The sequence below is a fragment of the Saccharomyces eubayanus genome, chromosome XIII (genome assembly GCF_001298625.1).
Source record: "Saccharomyces eubayanus strain FM1318 chromosome XIII, whole genome shotgun sequence".
In the NCBI taxonomy this organism is placed as follows: Eukaryota; Fungi; Ascomycota; class Saccharomycetes; order Saccharomycetales; family Saccharomycetaceae; genus Saccharomyces; species Saccharomyces eubayanus.
Genome location: NC_030972.1, coordinates 303,404 through 322,524, shown reverse-complemented (window position 1 = coordinate 322,524; position 19,121 = coordinate 303,404). Strand labels below are relative to the sequence as shown.

At 40.9% G+C, this 19,121-nt stretch overlaps 8 protein-coding genes and 1 non-coding gene across 9 annotated transcripts; 4 read left to right on the top strand and 5 right to left on the bottom strand.

Annotated features, from left to right (window-relative positions):
* The first annotated feature begins 369 nt into the window (after positions 1 to 369).
* Positions 370 to 442, top strand: DI49_4111. Its single transcript has one exon. It is a non-coding gene; the product is annotated as a tRNA-Ala (tRNA).
* A 140-nt stretch (positions 443 to 582) lies between these two features.
* MSS1 (Mss1p) lies at positions 583 to 2,172 on the top strand (the record flags this gene model as incomplete). Its single annotated transcript, XM_018367151.1, has 1 exon — positions 583 to 2,172. One exon carries the CDS (start codon positions 583 to 585, stop codon positions 2,170 to 2,172), a length of 1,590 nt encoding a protein of 529 aa, XP_018220085.1.
* Positions 2,173 to 2,473: 301 nt separating this feature from the next.
* Positions 2,474 to 2,971, bottom strand: UBC7 (E2 ubiquitin-conjugating protein UBC7; the record flags this gene model as incomplete). The annotated part of the gene is made up of 1 exon (XM_018367150.1): positions 2,474 to 2,971. The coding sequence occupies one exon, from the start codon at positions 2,969 to 2,971 to the stop codon at positions 2,474 to 2,476; it is 498 nt and encodes a 165-aa protein (XP_018220084.1).
* Positions 2,972 to 3,233: 262 nt separating this feature from the next.
* On the top strand, positions 3,234 to 4,475 carry MAC1 (Mac1p; the record flags this gene model as incomplete). The annotated part of the gene is made up of 1 exon (XM_018367149.1): positions 3,234 to 4,475. One exon carries the CDS (start codon positions 3,234 to 3,236, stop codon positions 4,473 to 4,475), a length of 1,242 nt encoding a protein of 413 aa, XP_018220083.1.
* A 252-nt stretch (positions 4,476 to 4,727) lies between these two features.
* On the bottom strand, positions 4,728 to 6,245 carry FMS1 (polyamine oxidase; the record flags this gene model as incomplete). The annotated part of the gene is made up of 1 exon (XM_018367148.1): positions 4,728 to 6,245. One exon carries the CDS (start codon positions 6,243 to 6,245, stop codon positions 4,728 to 4,730), a length of 1,518 nt encoding a protein of 505 aa, XP_018220082.1.
* A 399-nt stretch (positions 6,246 to 6,644) lies between these two features.
* On the bottom strand, positions 6,645 to 9,329 carry STB4 (Stb4p; the record flags this gene model as incomplete). Its single annotated transcript, XM_018367147.1, has 1 exon — positions 6,645 to 9,329. The coding sequence occupies one exon, from the start codon at positions 9,327 to 9,329 to the stop codon at positions 6,645 to 6,647; it is 2,685 nt and encodes an 894-aa protein (XP_018220081.1).
* A 450-nt stretch (positions 9,330 to 9,779) lies between these two features.
* PEX9 (Pex9p) lies at positions 9,780 to 11,345 on the bottom strand (the record flags this gene model as incomplete). Its single annotated transcript, XM_018367146.1, has 1 exon — positions 9,780 to 11,345. One exon carries the CDS (start codon positions 11,343 to 11,345, stop codon positions 9,780 to 9,782), a length of 1,566 nt encoding a protein of 521 aa, XP_018220080.1.
* Positions 11,346 to 12,996: 1,651 nt separating this feature from the next.
* On the bottom strand, positions 12,997 to 14,220 carry SPO20 (Spo20p; the record flags this gene model as incomplete). Its single annotated transcript, XM_018367145.1, has 1 exon — positions 12,997 to 14,220. One exon carries the CDS (start codon positions 14,218 to 14,220, stop codon positions 12,997 to 12,999), a length of 1,224 nt encoding a protein of 407 aa, XP_018220079.1.
* Positions 14,221 to 16,204: 1,984 nt separating this feature from the next.
* On the top strand, positions 16,205 to 18,589 carry SOK2 (Sok2p; the record flags this gene model as incomplete). The annotated part of the gene is made up of 1 exon (XM_018367144.1): positions 16,205 to 18,589. The coding sequence occupies one exon, from the start codon at positions 16,205 to 16,207 to the stop codon at positions 18,587 to 18,589; it is 2,385 nt and encodes a 794-aa protein (XP_018220078.1).
* Positions 18,590 to 19,121: the final 532 nt, after the last annotated feature.

Below are 19,121 nucleotides of genomic sequence, written 5' to 3'. Positions count from 1 at the left end.
CAGCGAGAAAAAACCCGGCCGGGTAGCGCGCGGGATACAACAGTGGCATGTACATTTACAGTCGTACCACAATAACTATAACCTACRGCTTGGGAGTAATTGTTGCAATCGTCTGCTATTGTATTGTTGCTCCCTGTCCGACCTTTTTCCTATCGTATTTTCCTTCGCTGTGTGTTCGACAGTTACTGCACTATGTCTCGATGCCTCTTGTGCGTTTCCACATGGAATACTGCAGTGGATATGCTGTGAATGCTGGAAGTGTACTGCTCTTCTTCCAGGTGAGCAACCCTTGTTAGAACGAAGCAGCTGCAAGGATAATGACAGGCAATAATGTAGCACTATACAGTTTTAGTATTTCAATAAACACTTGGGCGTGTGGCGTAGTCGGTAGCGCGCTCCCTTAGCATGGGAGAGGTCTCCGGTTCGATTCCGGACTCGTCCAATTATTTTTTTGACATCATTTCCATCAATTTAATGATGGAATTGACATACTTTTAGGAAGTAGTGTGAACGTATAACAGACGTACATGCACACGACACATTTTCGGATAAAGGTTTTAAGGGTTAACCAGCGAAGCTGTGATGAATGCTTTATTTCTCCTGCGGCCACATTTCGTTTCGAATCCTCTTCTTTGCAAAAGAGCAGTGAATAGGTTGTCCGGATTTACAAAGCCTGCAACTTCACACCTACCAACAATCTATGCCTTGTCTACGCCAGCAAACCAGACCTCTGCAATAGCGATTATAAGGGTGTCGGGCACACATTCCAGGTATATTTACAACCGATTGACCAATTCAAGTGTAAGTCCACCCATAAGGAAAGCTATTCTGAGAAACATATATTTACCATCTTCTGTAGGTTCAAAACAACATCGTCATCATGATCAATATGGGGCGAAAATATTACTAGATTCGTCGTTATTGTTGTATTTTCAAGCACCGTACTCGTTTACTGGTGAAGACGTACTAGAATTGCATGTACATGGTGGGAAGGCTGTAGTTAATGGTATATTAAAGGCCATCGATTCGCTACACGACAGAAACAGTGGCAAAGACATAAGATTTGCCCTACCTGGCGATTTCTCTAGGAGAGCTTTTCAAAACGGGAAGTTTGACCTCACTCAATTGGAAGGTATCAAAGACCTCATCGATTCTGAAACAGAATCTCAAAGAAGGTCTGCTTTATCAAGTTTTAATGGAGAAAATAGGGTACTGTTTGAGAACTGGAGAAACAGCATTATAGCGAATATGGCTCAATTGACTGCAATTATTGATTTTGCTGATGATAATAGCCAAGAAATTGACAATACGGATATGATATTCCATGGAGTGGAAAACAATATCAAACGTTTACGGGATGAAATTTTCTCTTTCATTCAAAAGGTCGAAAAATCTTCAATCTTGCAAGACGGGATCAGACTAGTATTACTCGGGGCCCCTAATGTTGGTAAGTCATCTTTAGTGAACAGCTTAACTAACGACGATATATCGATTGTTAGTGATATTCCTGGTACTACTAGAGATTCTATCGATGCGATGATCACTATTAATGGATACAAGGTCATTATCTGTGATACTGCTGGGATAAGGGCCAAAAGTGCCGACAAAATCGAGATACTGGGCATTGAGAGAGCCAGGAAGAAAAGTATACAGAGCGATTTGTGTTTATTTATTGTAGATGCCACCGACTTTCCAAACCTTTTGCCGGAAGATATACTGAACCATTTATCGTCACATGAGTTCGAAGGCAAACGAGTCGTTATCGTGGTCAACAAGAGCGATCTAGTTTCAAAAGAAGAAATGGTGAGAGCTGTGAATAAATTGGAAAATAGGTTCGGCGTAAGTTATCCAATAGTGAGCGTATCTTGCAAGACTAAGGGGGGCATAGAATTGCTTATTGATATTTTAACAAGAAACTTCAAACACCTGTCTCAATCGAGTGCCGATTCGAGTCCGATTGTTGTTTCCAAAAGAGTTACTGAGATCCTGAAAAACGACGTGTTTTATGGTTTGGAGGAGTTCTTGAACTCTAAAGACTTTGACAATGATATCGTCATGGCCACAGAAAATCTAAGATACGCATCTGACGGAATAGCTAAGATAACGGGGCAGGCTATTGGAATTGAGGATATTTTGGATTCAGTGTTCAGTAAATTTTGTATAGGAAAATAGACGTGGATCATGTGTATAAATTAAAGGCATTCGTTTAATGAGTTACTACATATTACGAGACGTGTTAAGATATCCTGGTTGATTCGTAACGAAGAAAGGTTTAGTACTGAAAAACAGAAAGGGAGGCTACGCCGGAGGCCGCTGCATATTGCTATCCTCTTAAGCACAGGTTTCTATGAAACCGAACGTGATTTTTTATATGACAACTATTTTCTTTTATATGATAGATATGCTTATATGTATATAGAGACGAGCGAGGAAGGAACGTGAAAATGATTGGTAGGGGACATGATATATGATTTCAAAACCCCAGAGACTTCAAAATGGACAACTTCACCTGTCTCTCGAATTCGGGTCTATTGTCTCTCCAAAGAATGCAAGCGTCGATGTTGGCACCACTTTCGATGTTGGGCTCACTCAACATGCTCATGACGCTTAACAAAATCTTTTCCACGCTCTGTACAGGAGACCATCTTTCTTCAGCCAGTTCATACATGTTGGGGTCATCACCAGGGGAGTGCAGAATGGATATGCACACTTCACCGTTTGGGTAAATATTTGGGTGTAGAATGCTTGGCGTGAACGTTAGTTTGGGCGGAGACAAAGGATAGTCCTTGGGGAATTCCAGTTTGGTACTGAAAATACCATCGGCGTATGGCGTATCTGGGGGCCCTTGAATGAGACAATCCCAAACGAAGATGTTATTTTCCGATTTGGGACCCGCCACTATGCCCGGTGGGGAATCTTTGATCAGCTGCTGTAGCTCCTTGAGCAGACGTTTCTGGGCTGTTTTAGACATGCTGTGCTCCTCTAATTCAGACTTCAGCGGTAATTCTCTTCAGTGTGAAGCTCCTTATATATCAAACGACAGAGTGTAGTTTTGGCACTTTTCGAACTTTTGGCCTAAAGGCTGTAGTCTGGCTTTTCGGGTAATGGTGGAAAATTGAACTATAAGAAAGATCTCGAGGGAATTTAGTGTAGCATTCTCTGGCGAGCCAAGTGCGATGAGGGGCTGTGCGTTGCATTCAAGCAGTCTGTAGGTTCTGTAAGCATTGCTAAAGATGATCGTTTTTAATGGGAATAAGTATGCGTGTGCATCGTGTATCAGGGGGCACCGCTCTTCCACGTGTAGGCATTCCCACAGGATGTTGATTAAAGTGAGAACGAGAGGAAGACCATCTCCCATGGCTATAAGGGATGCCATCTTGGTGGACTCAACTTCCCAGAGTACAGAATATGAGAACGGGTCGCAAGTTGAAGGTAACTGTTGTAGTGGAATGAATCAGCAGCCGATACTGTTTGTACGGGCCTCTGCTGTTAGAAAGGCAAGAATGATAAACGGTAAACTACATATACTAATGGAGGAAGGTTGTACTGCTCATGAGCCTAAAGACATCAGCACGTTTACTGATGACGGTAATAGGTATATAACGGAAATGGAGTTTCTCAGGAAACATTCTCCAAGGGCTCCGGCAATAGGAACAGTCTCCCCCGTATCTAACAGGTCGTCTTCTTCGAACGAGAAGAAAGAGAGTAGTCTTGTTCAGCAGGAGCCTATACGAAATGTATCAAACTGCTGTAAGAAAATCAAAGCTGATAATTTTGCTTCAAATGACAAGATACCGCCTGGTGATATTTTTACCCCGTACGGTTCCTTAGAAACTGCATCTACTTTCCACGATATTCTACAAGAAAATTATACCACTACTGGTGCGTCACATGATAACTCGGAAACACTCACTCCGCGGAGCACAACAACTGTATCTGCGCCCCACTCAAATGACCTGGCTTCAAAAGTCGAAGTTCTGACTCATAAGGGCGTCTTCTTAAGTACACAATGTTCTTGTGAAGACGAAAGCTGTCCATGTGTCAACTGCCTCATCCATAGAAGCGAAGAGGAACTAAACTCGTATATTGAACAGAGCGGTGTTCCTTTGACCAATATAGGTGAAGCTCAAATTACTGATAAGATGATGGATTATCTGGATGATTGCAAATGCTCCAACAAGGAGTGCATATGTCCTCCGGACAATTGCACTTGCGATGGCTGTTTTGCCCACGCTGCAAGTATTATTCCGTTTGAAAAATTCTTCTTTTACGGTATTTTAAATACAAGGTTAACAAGAAAAACTCAAATAAAATTCAAAGGAAAATTGGTACCGTCAAAATTCTGGTGGGATTTCCTAAAACTGCAAGTCCCTTTAATGACAGATGCTCAATTGGAATTACTCGATATTCACGCGTGGTTTCAAAAACTCGTCTCCAATTACGCACCTCATCTAAGCGATGCCAACAATTCATGATTAATATGTAAATATAGAGAGAAAACACCCTAACATTCTGGACCACCATACGATAATATTCCTCTCTTTTGTGTTCAAAACTAATATAGAATGGTACAAATAAGAAGCACTGGTGAAATTATGCGTTGCTTTCATAATTATAAAAAAAGTGCAAAATAACTCACTAAAAAAATTTATAAATATATACACGTGCTTTTCCAGCCGTTAGAAAATGTTATACAACAAGTGACTCTAAAAAAATTTTAAACTCTACTACATCAAATTAGAGATGTGATTTGCCTCTCGCTTACCACTTTCCCAGGCACCATAAGCACACCCGGCACCATCCATAACAGTGTGTTCGCCTGCAAATCTTATACGAGAATCTTGACCATTAGACATAGCAACGACCATATCAACAGGATCATCCCCTGGAAAACAGGCTGAATAAGCACCACGGGAGTAAGGCTCGCGTGTCCAATTACTGACAATAATATTTTTCAGAGTTGGTTTATCAATATGCTTTTCAGCTGAATTCATGCCATTAATAACGTCTACAGAATTTAGACATTTCATGATCTTGTTTAAAACGGGTTGGAAGAATTTAAAAATGGACTCTTTATCATCTCTGATGGATTCTATATAATTAGATAGCGGCGCTTGCATCAGCATCATAAAACTTGCTACCCCTGTAGTTTTTGACAGATTTACAAAAAGCAAAGGTTGATCCCAACAGCTAACATTTGTGTGTCCTTTCAGGGCATTTTTTTCTAGCATAGAATTCAAGTCATCCAAATCTTTGGCATCACGAACTTGTTTGACAAAGTCATCAGATGAGTTGGCCAAAGTCGCAATTTTGGAACTTTCCTTCGACCAACAACATTCTTCAAACTCAAAAACAACTTTACCGAGAGCACCAAAGTGAATTTTTTCGAAAGCTTCTTGAATCACTGGTTTCAACGCAGGCTGGAATTCTATTCTCCCTTGAAGATCCTTATCGGGCTTTATGGATAAGTTCAATACGCTTTGAGGAATAGTGACAATAACGTAGTCAGTATGGTATACGGTGCCATTACCACAGGTCACTGTCACATTTCCTGAAGGTTCGCGCTTAATCGAATTGACTTCACAATTCAACCTCATCCATTCTTGAGGAAAGCTTTCACCAATTCGTTTAACCACAGAGTCATAATTTAAAGCAAAGGCGTTTCTTCCTTGATGACCGAAGTATGTATCCTTTGCACTTAAAAGTTTCCAGTCTAATCCATGCCACAATTCCAAATATCGACATAGTTGCGGAAAATACCTAATTTGATCATTAGTAAGAAATTGGCGTCTTTGGACTAAGTATTTCATCACCAATTGAAAAAAGGAGCAGTCTGGAACGTCTAGTTGTTGGTGAAATTCCAATTCTGCGAATTTACTCATTTCATTGTCCACAATCTCCAATAGCAGTTTTTCATCATGATCAACTCTTCCACGTTCTTCGTCGATATAAATGAAGTTGTCGTCATCGAAAACAAACCTCTGCTTCCCGTCTCTAGAAGTTAGTTGAGCTTCTTCTAAAAATAAAGGATTTGTCAATGTGTCGTGGTGCCAGCTAGCACCTATATCATATTTCCGTCCTTGGTAGCCTGTAACGGTATGTAGTCTGCCACCTATTCTATCTCTGGCTTCGAGAATGACACAATTTTGAACGCCGTTTTGGTGCAATGTAGATGCAGATTTGAGCCCTGCGATCCCCGCACCGATGATGACGACAGTCTTCTTAATTGGTAAAACCGTACTCATCCTCTAATGCCAGCCGTTAATGTTCTTTTCTTCTTGTCTTTTTGATTGAAAAAAATTTCTCAATACACGAAGGAACAAAGCGGAAGCTCCCAATTGACAGCCCTTGGTAAACTACCAACTTAGGTTCTTGTTTTTATTTTATACCTTTGGGGTACCTTGAAACGGTGTACCATTCGAAGACCTCATAGCGTGACATCGGTATGTGGTGACATGGGTGACCCGAAATTTAAGCCTTCTTTCTTGCGATGCAATAAAAAAATCACGATCGCTTAGGAATAGACACTCTGGAGGAGTAAGACGCAGTTTATGTGATTATTTAATGTTCGTAGATAGTACAATTACATACAGTCATATGTGTTAACTTCAGGACTCTTGAAAAAAATGATCATCCAGCACTTCTCAGGCAAAATTTTGATCAAACCATAGCAAATTAGAAAATAGATCATCATCGAAAACGTCGGTAGAGTCTCTTATATTATTGCTTGCATCAAGAACATCAGAAGGCAACCCGGAATTTTTAACAGAATTTGGTATACCATTTTCTGGAGAAATCCCCACTGAGGCGTTCAAGGTAGTGATATTATGAGATCTTGTTGTCAATGGGGGTACTTTTCGATTATGCTTGAGCGGATTTTCTTGTCTCTCATCTGCGTTCTCTTCTCCTCCTTCGTCTATCTCAGCTTCATCATCCGCATCCTGATCGCCGACCTTCTTGAATTGCTCAAATTTGTTCTTGTTAGGGGTATCATCGCCATGATCTGTACCAAGCGAAGATTCTAATTGCAAGGCAGAATCCCTCAATCGAATACAGAACATATGGTTCAACATTTTCAAACACCATAAGCATTCAGGGAGCATTGCGGGAGAGTTTTTAGGCTTGGAACTATCTATAGTTCGCCAAATTTGATTGCAACCTTGCATGATAGCTTTACTTTGTGTGACGGCGATCCCTGCGTGCATATAGATGATACAAATTAAATTTACTGTGAATAATTGTGACAGGTTTAGCCACCAGGGAACGAAGAATAGGTTCCTTTTTGTAATGTTAGTCAGGTTGTCAGCAGCCATTTGGCAATGGGACACTAGTAATTGGGTGTCCACTGCATAGTCTAAGGATTTACCATTTGCATTAGAGGAAGGAGCTACTAAACAGAATAATTGTCTAATTTCAAAAGTTAGACTTATGTCCAGGTATGTCATGAGCGGTTGAAGCTGGTAGAACCCGTGGTAATTCTTATCATACGTATTAATATCCTTATCTGTCATAAAAGTATTGTACCACTGAGCAAGTTGACCCCGTAGTTGAATAGTCTCGCTTAAGTTTAAATCTTGAGCGTCCCTTTTTAAAAACCTTGTTACTATTATGGATAGGTCTAGCATTTGGAAGGTTTCTTTATGGAACCAGTCATCTTCATCTTGTAAAAATTTCTTTGACTTTACTAAATTCATTTGTTCGAACATTTCACTTACAGGTAATGACAACTGGTAAAACCGGCCCGTTTGGAAACTGATTAATTTATCCATTATGAAACAACACCAAAAACAATGCCATGCTTTTGATTCATCGTACGTGGAATGAATTTCAGGGAACTTGTTCAAATATAATGTCATTCCATTACACATATTTACTGCTTGGCTTAAGGCATTCCAACACGCTGTTTGTCTATAACAGGTCCTAAAATAGAACGCGATTAAAAGCCAGGACTGTATCAATTCAAATGACTCCCATTCAAAGGTCAACGTGTTAATTATAGAATAGGCATATTCGAACATCATCTCCTCTATGAATGGTTTTTTGTTCAAAACGGATTCCTCTTCGAAAGTGCCATTAAAGGAGGAACCGCTATGCTTTTCTTCTCCTTCCTGGTTATCTAGGTGACCCTCTTTAAACCGTAGTGTAGTAGACAGTATGAGATAAAGTATCGAGGTAAATAACTTCGCGGATGAGTTATTTTGTTTGCCTTGTCGCAAAAACTTATTCTTGTATTGTTGCCAAAATGTTGCTTCGTGAATGATACTGAAAACAGGATTAATTTCATCAAAATAATACCTTAATAATTTGTTGACTAAAGATAAATGAACAGGGTCATCAAAGTTGAAAAACTTGGATTCATGCCTTATGAATTTATCCTGCCTTCTAAAGTCTTCTTTGTATTTCAGATAATGGCCACCAGATAAATTCCAACCATAGTTTTGGACTCTTGGGCGCTTTAAGTTTGCATATTCAATCGCCTGCGGCGATATATCCTTCAAAATAGATGCACCAAGATAATAGGGTAATATATTCTGGTAGCGTCTGTGGAACCTATACTTATCTAAAGAAAACGTCTGCCAGGGTGATTCAACATGGCCATTAACTATGCTCGTTATTTGAGAGTTGAGCATCTCGTCTTTCTCAGAGTTAATGTTGTTACTATCAAGGGTCTCTGAAGAACTACGCATATCGTATTTGCGGTTAGACGTATTTCCTGCTTGATTACTGTCCACGTTTATTGTCGCCAAGTTTGTGTTCACATTATTATCACTGTTTTTGTTGACTTTGGACGATTCATTCGCAGTATTTTTCAGCTTCGAGCCTAACTGTAATAATAGCTTAGCCATGTGATCCTCAACAAAGGCATTTGTGTTATTATCACCATTCGCATTGACTGTGGAATTGAAGGTGTGGGAAGCACGATTTGGCCTAACACTCATAAATGGTATTGTGGATTGTAAATTAGAGTAATGTGAATTGGAATATGGAGAGTTTCCAGCAGACGAGGATAGGCAGTCTGAAGGAACGTTTAAATTTGCTGACGTATCTCTAGAGAAAACACCTTCGGCCTCGGGATATTCTTTATTAATGTTCTGTATGGGTGACGTAGCTTGTCGCCTTCTTCTTCGACGGTTTGTTGCTTTGAAATCATAACGGCATTCTTTCTGGTGTTTAGAGCAGTTTATGCATGGCTTGTTGCCATCGCACTTGACTTTTCTCTTTTTGCAAAGCTCGCAAGCTTTTTGGACTCTTAGCCTAGTTTTGCTATTTTCATTACTTGCGGCTGTATTGGCTGGAAGTGCATCATCTATATTACCAATAGCCGTCATTTTACCCGTTCGCTTCTCACTTTTCCTTAGTATGGGCCCATGTCCTTTCAAGTTACCAATGTAGAGTAAAGGAATTGCCAATTCAAAGGTAGACACGTTGCGAAGTTTGACTAAGTTTGGCTAAGTATACAAGTGTATTATACAATAGTTTCCCAATGATTCATTTCCAGCTCTGTTCGGGTAACAGCCTATTTCTTCCAAGTAGTTAAAAGGCCCAGAGCAAAGAACTGGATAATGATGCTGTATATAACCCAATTGAAAAGGTACGAACATATTAACAGCTGATATGACTTGGCATTTGGCGTAATTTCTGCTCATAGCATTCGGTTTTTAGTAGCATTTTGCGACTTGCTACCATTAATTGGATTGGCCGGGTTCGTATTCTTCGTTTTCCGTTTTTTCGGTTTTTGTTTATTGAATATATTATACAGCAAAAGAATATAAGACTTCCTAACCTATCTTATTGTAAATAATTTTCAAGGTTGATATCAATAATTCTGCTTCATCAGAATTGTTTACTAAATCATCTAAAAGGTCAAACTTCTTCAAAGCAATCAGAGCATTTTTTAGATTTTGCATGAACTTGTTGTGCATCTTCGTCTTGATATTTTCAATTCCTTTGCTTTGTAATAATATAATTTCTATTAAAGTTTTGCTTGCTTTGATGTAGTCACCATTGCTCAAGAAAGCAATAGCCAAATTGTAGCGGGCCCTTGTAAAATTGGGTCTGAGTAGCTTAGATTTATTATATGCGTTTATTGCAGAGTGATACGACTTGGTATTGGCTAATATAGCGCCATACCTATTCCAGATTATTTCATCATTGGGTTTTTCAGATAATAAAAATTCCAAGCTCTCCAGAGATTGTCGAATTTTCTGATCTGAATAGTATAAAACTGATAATACGGAATGAATCTTACGTTGGTCTTTTTTCGTTACACGCATCTTCAGCAAAGACTCCAAAATAGACATCAAATTAGACTTTCCAAGAGTTGTATCCATAAATTTATTATTTTGTCCTACAGTGGGGTATAAATATTCAGAAAATTTTGAAAGAATCCATCTTTGAAAGAATTTCATTGCTTCTGATTCATTTTGTTGGTTCGTATAGTGAATCGCTAAGCTTTCCATTGCAGATGTATTATTTGGATCCAAATTCAAACAATTTTGCAAAGCGAGCTCGCCGTTATTTTCGTTTTCATTTTCAATACTAACTATGCCTAGCTTTAGCCATGCATTCACGTGCGACGGATCTTGAGAAATAGCGGCTTCAAAAGCCTTTACTACCTCGTTCAAGTTTGAACCGTTTTCCATTAGTATACAGCCTATTTTATAGGGGTCCGGCTGGCATGAGTAATCGTTGTTATTCAAAAACTGGTACGTCTCAGGTACGGGTAGTGAGGTGTATTTAAAATCTATTGTTTCTTCATATTCGGCCAAATAGTCGTAACCAATGGGTGTTTGCTCTACTTTTTTTGCTATTTTCAGTTCGCTTATTAACTGGTCTTCAATTAGCTCGAATTGAGTCTCCCAATGGCCGTTAGAAGCAGACGAGCATCCACCATAAGTTTTCCCGTAAGGATATAAATGGTTTAGACGGTATGCTTCATTACGATACGGTGTGAAAACCTTGTCGTGGAAACCAATAGAGTATTTTTCATTTTTCATTCGACCAGGCATTACGACATCAATACTTTTATTCTTGTAAGAGCAAGAGAATTCCTTTGACCATYGGTTCTCGGGCCTTGACAATTTTCCTTCACCGCCATCGCCGCCATAGTAAGCCTCTGCTTGAACCTGAGCGACCGGTGATGCATTCTGAAAATCAATTTTATTGGCAATGTTGCCTCTTTGAGAATTAGTAAAAATGCGCTCTATTGTTGTGGCACTTAGCGTGGTGCATCCGTTATTTTGAGAACCGGAAGATCTACTCAGATTACTTCGTTTCGGCCTTAACTCATTATTAAGCCTGTGAATGGGGTTGCCATTGGTTACGGAACAATTGGCTTCGTTCATCGTGCTTTCCAAGAGGTACCCTTTTTACTCTGCATATTGTTGCACCGATCCCAAAAAGATAAAACGAATGATTCCAACAGAAAAAGAGAATGACCCTTTTCTTATTTATTGTCCCTTTTTTTGGGGGACCTTTTGAACGAAACATTGGGGTAAACAGGTTTTGCCCGAGTTTTCTAGCACAGCGTGTCACATTAATGAGTAACAATGGCTATTGCCGGCGTTAATGTGACACAGAATTAAGGGTCCTTCGCTGCCTCCGGCTTTTGTATGCACTGATCCGACCGTTTGTCGGCGGCTATTTTTCGTGTCAGACGGGTACGCGAAAAGCCGGTAATACTACTCACATTAGCTTCTTGTCCGTCCGTACATACACATACCGCATCGTGATATCTTATCTTATGCACGTCCATTCGTATACGGGCAGCCTCTTTGCGTCAGACTGACGCATTCATGTCGTGTAGAATTTTCATGGATGTAGAGCATGTATGGGCCGGGAAACAAATTGGAAATAGATAGGAAACAGAAAGCGAAAGCGAAAACCCGGCCGAGAAAAGGAAGTTACCGTCTAATTAGCACTACGTACGCTCTCGAAAGAACCCTGAGAGGGAATATAGGAAATTTTTTCATGCGTGTCTAAAGCAGCAGCGTATTCTGGGACATTGAAATGCATATCATTTTCTAGTGTGCTCTGTAACTAAAATACTAATGGGTGAAAGGGATGAACGAAGGGACCGTAATATTCCGACTGTAATAGTGCGTCCTCAGTCGAGACAGGTGTGGTATGCGTTACTTTTTGTCATGGAGGTTGTGTGACCTATGGCTTAACCATGCGGCCCTTTTCCTGGGAGTGTTTTGTACGGTATCCCCATCTTTTTGTATACGACGTTTTCTTCAGCGTCGAGGAAAAAAAAACATACCTCTCTTGGTATGCTTTATAAACGAGCGAGCCGATGGATGCGATCGATACAGAGAATTCAAAACCCGGCTTCCATTGTGCGGTATTTGAATGTTTTTTCGTAGCCTTGGCATTTTCATTTAGTGAAGCTTGTGTTCCTGAAAACGATAATCATCACGCGAGCGGGCTCCGGGCCCAAAAAACCGGGGCTAGAGTGTAACCTGTTAGTATACAAAAGGTTATTAGAAAGGCACGGCATGATAAAAGTTTACTTTTTTTCTTTCTTGACTAGGTAGTTATGGTATGGAGCCAAACAAGCATTCCTTCCAGAGTTTCAAAGTTCAACCATTTCTCTTTGCTCCTCAGTCGTGAGGGTTTTATGAGACGCAACAACAGCTTTAGAGCACGGCTCTTGCTTGATTAACTATCGGTTTGACATGTGTTTCATCGCATCACCTAACAAAGTGGTGATACCCCGGCCAGTTTACCTGGTTTGCGATCTCAAATGGGACGGGAAACAAACACGAAACGTTTGCGAAAAAAGGACTCTCCGAAACTCGGCTTGCCTTCATGCATTATCATGTGGAAAGAGAAAAAACTTAAACTGTCACCAAGAATAAAAGTGGAAAAGAACGATCGCTCACACAACACCATATTGTTTGCTTGTCTACCAACACATATATTTATCTACTTCTTAAAAGTCGTCTATTTAATGTGTATATATACGCTCACTCTTCCCAACTTTGCACGGCCACTTTACTCTTTTCTTCCTATCACCCTGTCTAATCTAAATCTTTTGGCTTGTAAGGCGCCGTCCACCTGTTGTACGTTGTTTTCGATATCAAACATTCTGGAATTTTGTGCTTCAAACTCTCTGCCAAATGCTTGAGCCATTTCTTTCAAGTTGCCACTCGCTGCTTTTATTTGTTCAAAGTTTTCGTACAATTCAATTTCCATCCTATTATCTTCTTCATCAGGTTCAAACTGATATTTTTGGGCGTTTTTGAGAATATATTGTCGTTCTTCCTCTTTATCATATCGCTCATAGTTAGAAGTTAGGCGTACGGCTAAGTTTCTCCCAGATTCTTGGGCCCGTTTCATGGTTTCCTGCTGTAGATGATACTGTTTCATCTTCAAGTCATTGATTTGGTTTTGTTTTTCTCTTTCTCTTTTCTTCCTAAACGGGTTGGGTGATGTCAATGCAAACAAACTTCTATTTTCATGAACAAGTTCGTCGATTTTTTTGTCAGCCACATTAGATTGGATTTTAAGAATGTCGCAATTATCCTCGATCTTGGTTAGTTGATTACTTTGGCAACTTAACTGCTGGAGAACCCTTTTTCCAATTAGTTGGGCCTCTGTAGCTTTTGCCAGTGTTCTGTTACTGGTTTTTACGGAGTTCAATTTTGTAGTCCTGATTTCAGACCTTATTCTGTTCACAATTTCGTCCTCATTGAACTGGTCGTTTTCAAAACTGTAGCGTTGTTCCGCGTTTCCCCATCTGGGGTAATCATTTTCATCTTCATTTTCATTTTCACTTTTGCCCAATTCCCTGTGAATAACGCTATTCGTTTCTTCTTCATTATCCTCAGGGATTCGATACCGATTAGACCTGGGGAAAAGTTCTTCTAACGACATTGTGGTGAGCTCGTCTCTTTTAGTTTCTCCGTAAGCATCATACTTTTCATCACTGGTTACTGTAGCCGTGTCATCAATTATGTATGTGGGATGGAACCGCATATGAATCTTATTTCTCAGCGACTTTATTTTTACGTTCAATCTATCACGTTTTCTACTTCCCGTATCTGTACTATTTCTAAATGGCGATAGATATTTTGTTTCATTGGATCCGGTAACGTTTGAAATGAGTGTATGACGGCGTTTTGGCCACTTGAGGCTAAGATGATGGTGGTGGTGGAGAGAATTATGATGGTGACGACTGTGATGTGATTTGCTAGCAAGTATCTTTCGGAACACCATTATTATTTAATAAAGAAAAATGGCTGTTCACAAAACAAAATTATTATAAAAGTAAAAAAAAAAAGCTCAGATTTCCTATCAAATGATTTCTTATCTAGCTAGAGATAGCAAAAGTAATGATTAGCTTCTTGTATACTCTGTTCTATGGCAATATGTTCGCAAGAGGCGTGTAATATTGGTGACTGTCTTTCTTCATCTATGTGACACAATGGCGGCGGATAGTAAATACGCGCTGCTGCGCAAGGGCACATTTTCCTAGGCCAAAAATTCTCTTTTTTTCTTTTTTTTTAAAAAACGTAATCCCCATTGGCGACTGCAAGAACAGTTGAACGGAAGGAATGGACAGGAGTATCAAGCCGCTTGGCAAGTTACATTTGCGTGTGTGTGTGTGTGTGTGTGTGTGTGTGTGGCTACGGCTGACTAAATAGCCACTGTAATGATTCGTCTCCTGCATTAGCATTCGAAACTAAAAAGACAGAAGATCTTCTGTTGGGCTTCGAAAGAGCCATAGAAGGATGGAGATCTCGTTATACCCGTAATTTTCCCGAATTTAGCTTTCGCAGGCCCGGTAACTGAAAAAGAGGAGATTAGCGTTCTTCCGTTGGTCCCACCCAACCTTATTACCCCAAGCGACGTCTTCAAACGTAACAGCTATTTCTTTTTTTTTTTACCTTTAGCGTTCCTGCATGCAGCCCCATTTACCCGCATCAACGAAAAGAGAAAGAATGTTGTTCCTCTTGTAGCATTGTGACAAGCAGCTTCGCCTGCGTGGCGGGGGAGCGGTCTAATGCGCCCAGACCTTGCGTTTATTTTTGTCAGGTACACACGCACGCACCCAGTAGGCTCGAGCACGAAAAGCCCGGAGGGCGCAAAGCGCGTAATTCCGGTTTCCGACTTGTGCGTTTTGGCTCCGCCTTCTTTATCCGAAAGTAAATCTGGGCCTCGCCAGAAAACCGTGCAGGCAGCTGTACCTGCACAAGCAGCGCGGCATAATACATATAGGGATACCTAACAGAGCTTGTTCCTAACTGGGCACTCTTCTCCTGCGACCGGCTTTGTTTGTTTCTTTTTTTTGTCCCTCTACCGTGGCTCGAATTTTCTTGCGCCTCTTCAGCCGACGCACAACCCCCATGGTCGTAGTGGTAGAGAAGCTGGCAAATAAAAAATTCATATTCCGATTTTCTGCAGAGAAGTTTGCGCGCGAACCGTACGTCCGCGCTTGGCTTGTGTCTCCTCCGATTAGTGGATTCTGCAGGGAAACTGCCGTAGAGAACCTGCTGAAGGGTCTCTCTACTCGCCGTTGATGTAATCTCTAAAGTTAATTTTTTCCTCACGCAGTTTGCGTTTTTTCCCGCATGTTGTCCGGTTTTTTCTTTCTTTTGCTGCTTTTCTCTTCCGTAGGCCTGACGGAATATTCCATTTTGAGTGCGATCTTACTAAGGAACTGGTACTGGGTATCCCATGGCAGAGCAGTTTGTTAAGCATCGATCATCTCATCTCATTTAGGTCTTGCTTGCCTCTCCGCCACAGGAGAGAATCTTCCCACAATGAATGCACGCACTGGTGATGTATTCTTTTCTGTCCCGTCACATAAAATCTACGTAAATGTTCTTGCGCGTTGTTCATGTTCCTTTTTACAATTTTATCGAGAGTGGCAAGCTAATGATACATAAGAAAAACCCGTCTTTTTCATTTTAGTTTGATAATTTCTAAAGTTCCCCCTCACTGTCTTTTGCATTAGCTGTGTGCCTGTGTATTTATAAGCCTCTTATAATAGTTTTCAGTTTTTTTTTAGTTGCTTTCTACACTGCGACCAAAAGCGAACCCATTTTTGGCTGTTTTTACTCAAAGAAAACTCATCTCGCAATTGCGATTGCATAGATATAAGAACTCTTTTTTGTTTCGTTTTTAAAAGTGTGGAATATAATTTTACCAAGCATAACACAAAGTCATCCTTACACATACCGAGTAAGGTTCCTTTGTCATGCCTACTAGTAACCAAATCAACATTAATGATATTCAGCCCAATCGAATGCTTTCAGAATCAAATATGAGGGTTATAAACAATAATGAACATACGATCGGCCAGTCGGCCCAGCAGCAACAACAACAACAACAACCGCAGCAGCAGCAGCAGCAGCAGCAGCAGCAATATCTCAGCCAGGGTGTTCAACCTCTGGTGCCTGTATCATACCAATATGTAGTTCCTGAACAATGGCCGTATCCACAATACTACCAGCAATCACAACCGCAACCGCAATCTCAACAGCAACAGCAACCACAAATGTGTCAAGTTCAAGAACCTTACCAGAGGAATAGTTCTGATTCGAACGGCTCTAACCCGTCGTCCACATCAGTAGCTATTTCCTCCGCCGTCAGTGGTGCTGCTTTGTCCAACGCTTCTGGTCCTGCCATCGGTGGCAATAGCAACAGCAATAACAGTAACAGTAACAGCAGTAGCAACGTGCCATACTACTATTACTTCCCACAGATGCAAGCCCCCCAATCAATGGCTTATTCGTACCCTCAAGCGTATTATTATTATCCTGCAAATAGTGATGGGACTACTAATCCTAACGGCATAGCATCATCTGTAACTAATATTCAAAATCAAAACTCTGACACGGAGAAAAATTACTCGGCGTTTGAGTTACAGCAGCAACAACAATTACAAGCTCAATCTTATCCATCGCAAGCACCAAAAATCAGTAATGTATTTTCAAAGTCGCACAAATCCGGACCTCCTTCAGATACTTCCACTGGTTCAATATCTCCTAGTTCCAACCGTACCAGTCGCAACAGCAATGGAGCTGTATCACTAACACAACAACTTCCGATGCCAAACTATCCAAAACCTTCCACATATCAATTTCCTGGATTCCATAAGACTTCCTCGATCTCAAACTCACATTCACCCATCCCTCCCAGGCCTTTAACGACGCCTACCCAAGTCCCAGTAATTTCTCAAAAGGATGCAGTAAATTACAATCACCCCCAGATGGGCTTACTACCTCAACAACAAGTAAGTCCATTATATGATGGGAACTCCATAACACCACCCGTCAAAACCACGACGGATCAAGAAGCTTATTTGACTGTAAACAGACAAGGGAAAACTGACCAACAATATGATCCAATGGCTAAAGCCATGAATTCCTTTCAAACAACCACCATAAGACATCCAATGCCCGTAATAGCCGCCGCCAACGATCCGAGCGGTAGCAATAGTGGGTCTGCAAATATAATAAGACCAAGAGTAACGACAACTATGTGGGAGGATGAAAAGACGCTTTGCTACCAAGTCGAAGCTAACGGGATTTCGGTGGTAAGAAGAGCAGATAACGATATGATTAATGGTACCAAGTTACTTAACGTAACTAAAATGACAAGAGGTAGAAGAGACGGTATTTTAAAGGCAGAAAAAATTAGGCATGTGGTGAAAATCGGCTCTATGCATTTAAAGGGTGTTTGGATACCGTTTGAGCGTGCCTTGGCAATAGCACAAAGAGAGAAAATTGCCGACTATCTATATCCTTTATTCATCAAGGATATCCAGAGTGTACTAAAGCAAAACAATATTAGCAATGACAGCACTAGCAGCAGTAGCAGTGCTGCTGGTATAAAATCAATTAGCCCGCGAACCTATTATCAACCCATTGATAATTATCAGGGTGCTAATGCCCCAACAACCGCATCTGCTGCCCAATTGGCTTACTCCTCGATGAACTTGAATAGTAAAAGTGTACACAATAATCCCATTTCAACTGTAACTGCAATTGCGGCGGGTCAACGACCAATGAGTCAGTATCCAATTCCCAATATGAATCAAACTGACGTCTTCACAATGGCCAATGCACAGAATCTTTCTACAACGATGCCGATGAAACAGCAGGACAATAGGATAGTTTCGCCATTATCATACCCTCGGAATACCGTGATAAGTCCCGTGAGTAGATTAGGCAACACATCTAGTGCTTCAAGGGTCTTCACACTCTCTCCACACACAACAAGCACAAACCAAGCATCTGAAACAAACGTTGGGAGCCTTCATACAGGAATTACTCTTCCGAGAGTGGGATCTGAGTCGGAATCGCGTTCGGAGGGTTCAGAGGAAACTGACGGTAACGACAAGGTTGCGGATAATGAAAACACAAAAGAGTCACGGTCGAGCCAACTGCCGATCTCTGCATTGACATCAACATACACAGGTACAGGAACAACAAGCACTAGCCAAGACATCGCGCATTCAAATGAGCCTACGGAAATAGAACCAGTCAAGGAACAAGCCTCTTTCAAATCGCAAGCTGGTAACCCCGAAGGCGTTTTCAAAAAGGTAACAACCACTAATGATATAAAGAAACAAGAGTGATGTTCTTTATAGAATAATGGCATATCAACAAGAACACTTCCATCTACATATATGTACAAATATACGCATGACATCAGACTCAAGTCGAAATATAGATACACACCTATAAACATGGACACATCGGACACTTTTCTTCGTTATGATGCTCTTACACGTAGCCGGAACCCGTCTCTCTCAGTTCCGCGGAACGCGTCCCCAGGAACAATTAGCACTCTCGCTCCTCACCACCCACACACCGCCGCCCACACCCCTGTATACTAAACGAGACACTCGTACAAAGACCACGGATTCGTTCCGTAATTTCCGGCGCGGGTAACCTAGCTGTCAGCACTTCTCGAGACGATTTTCGTCGTTTAGCTCTCGTATCTTTTATCGCTGCTGACAAAACATAACCAAACCTGCGTTTAATTGCAGCCAGTGCTTATATCGCTATTGGATTGTAGCTCTCTTGTTTCGGTTTTGAAAAGTTTTTTTTTATCGATCGGTTGTAAAGATCGTCCTTATTGTCTTCAGGCAAAGGGATTGATTGGTT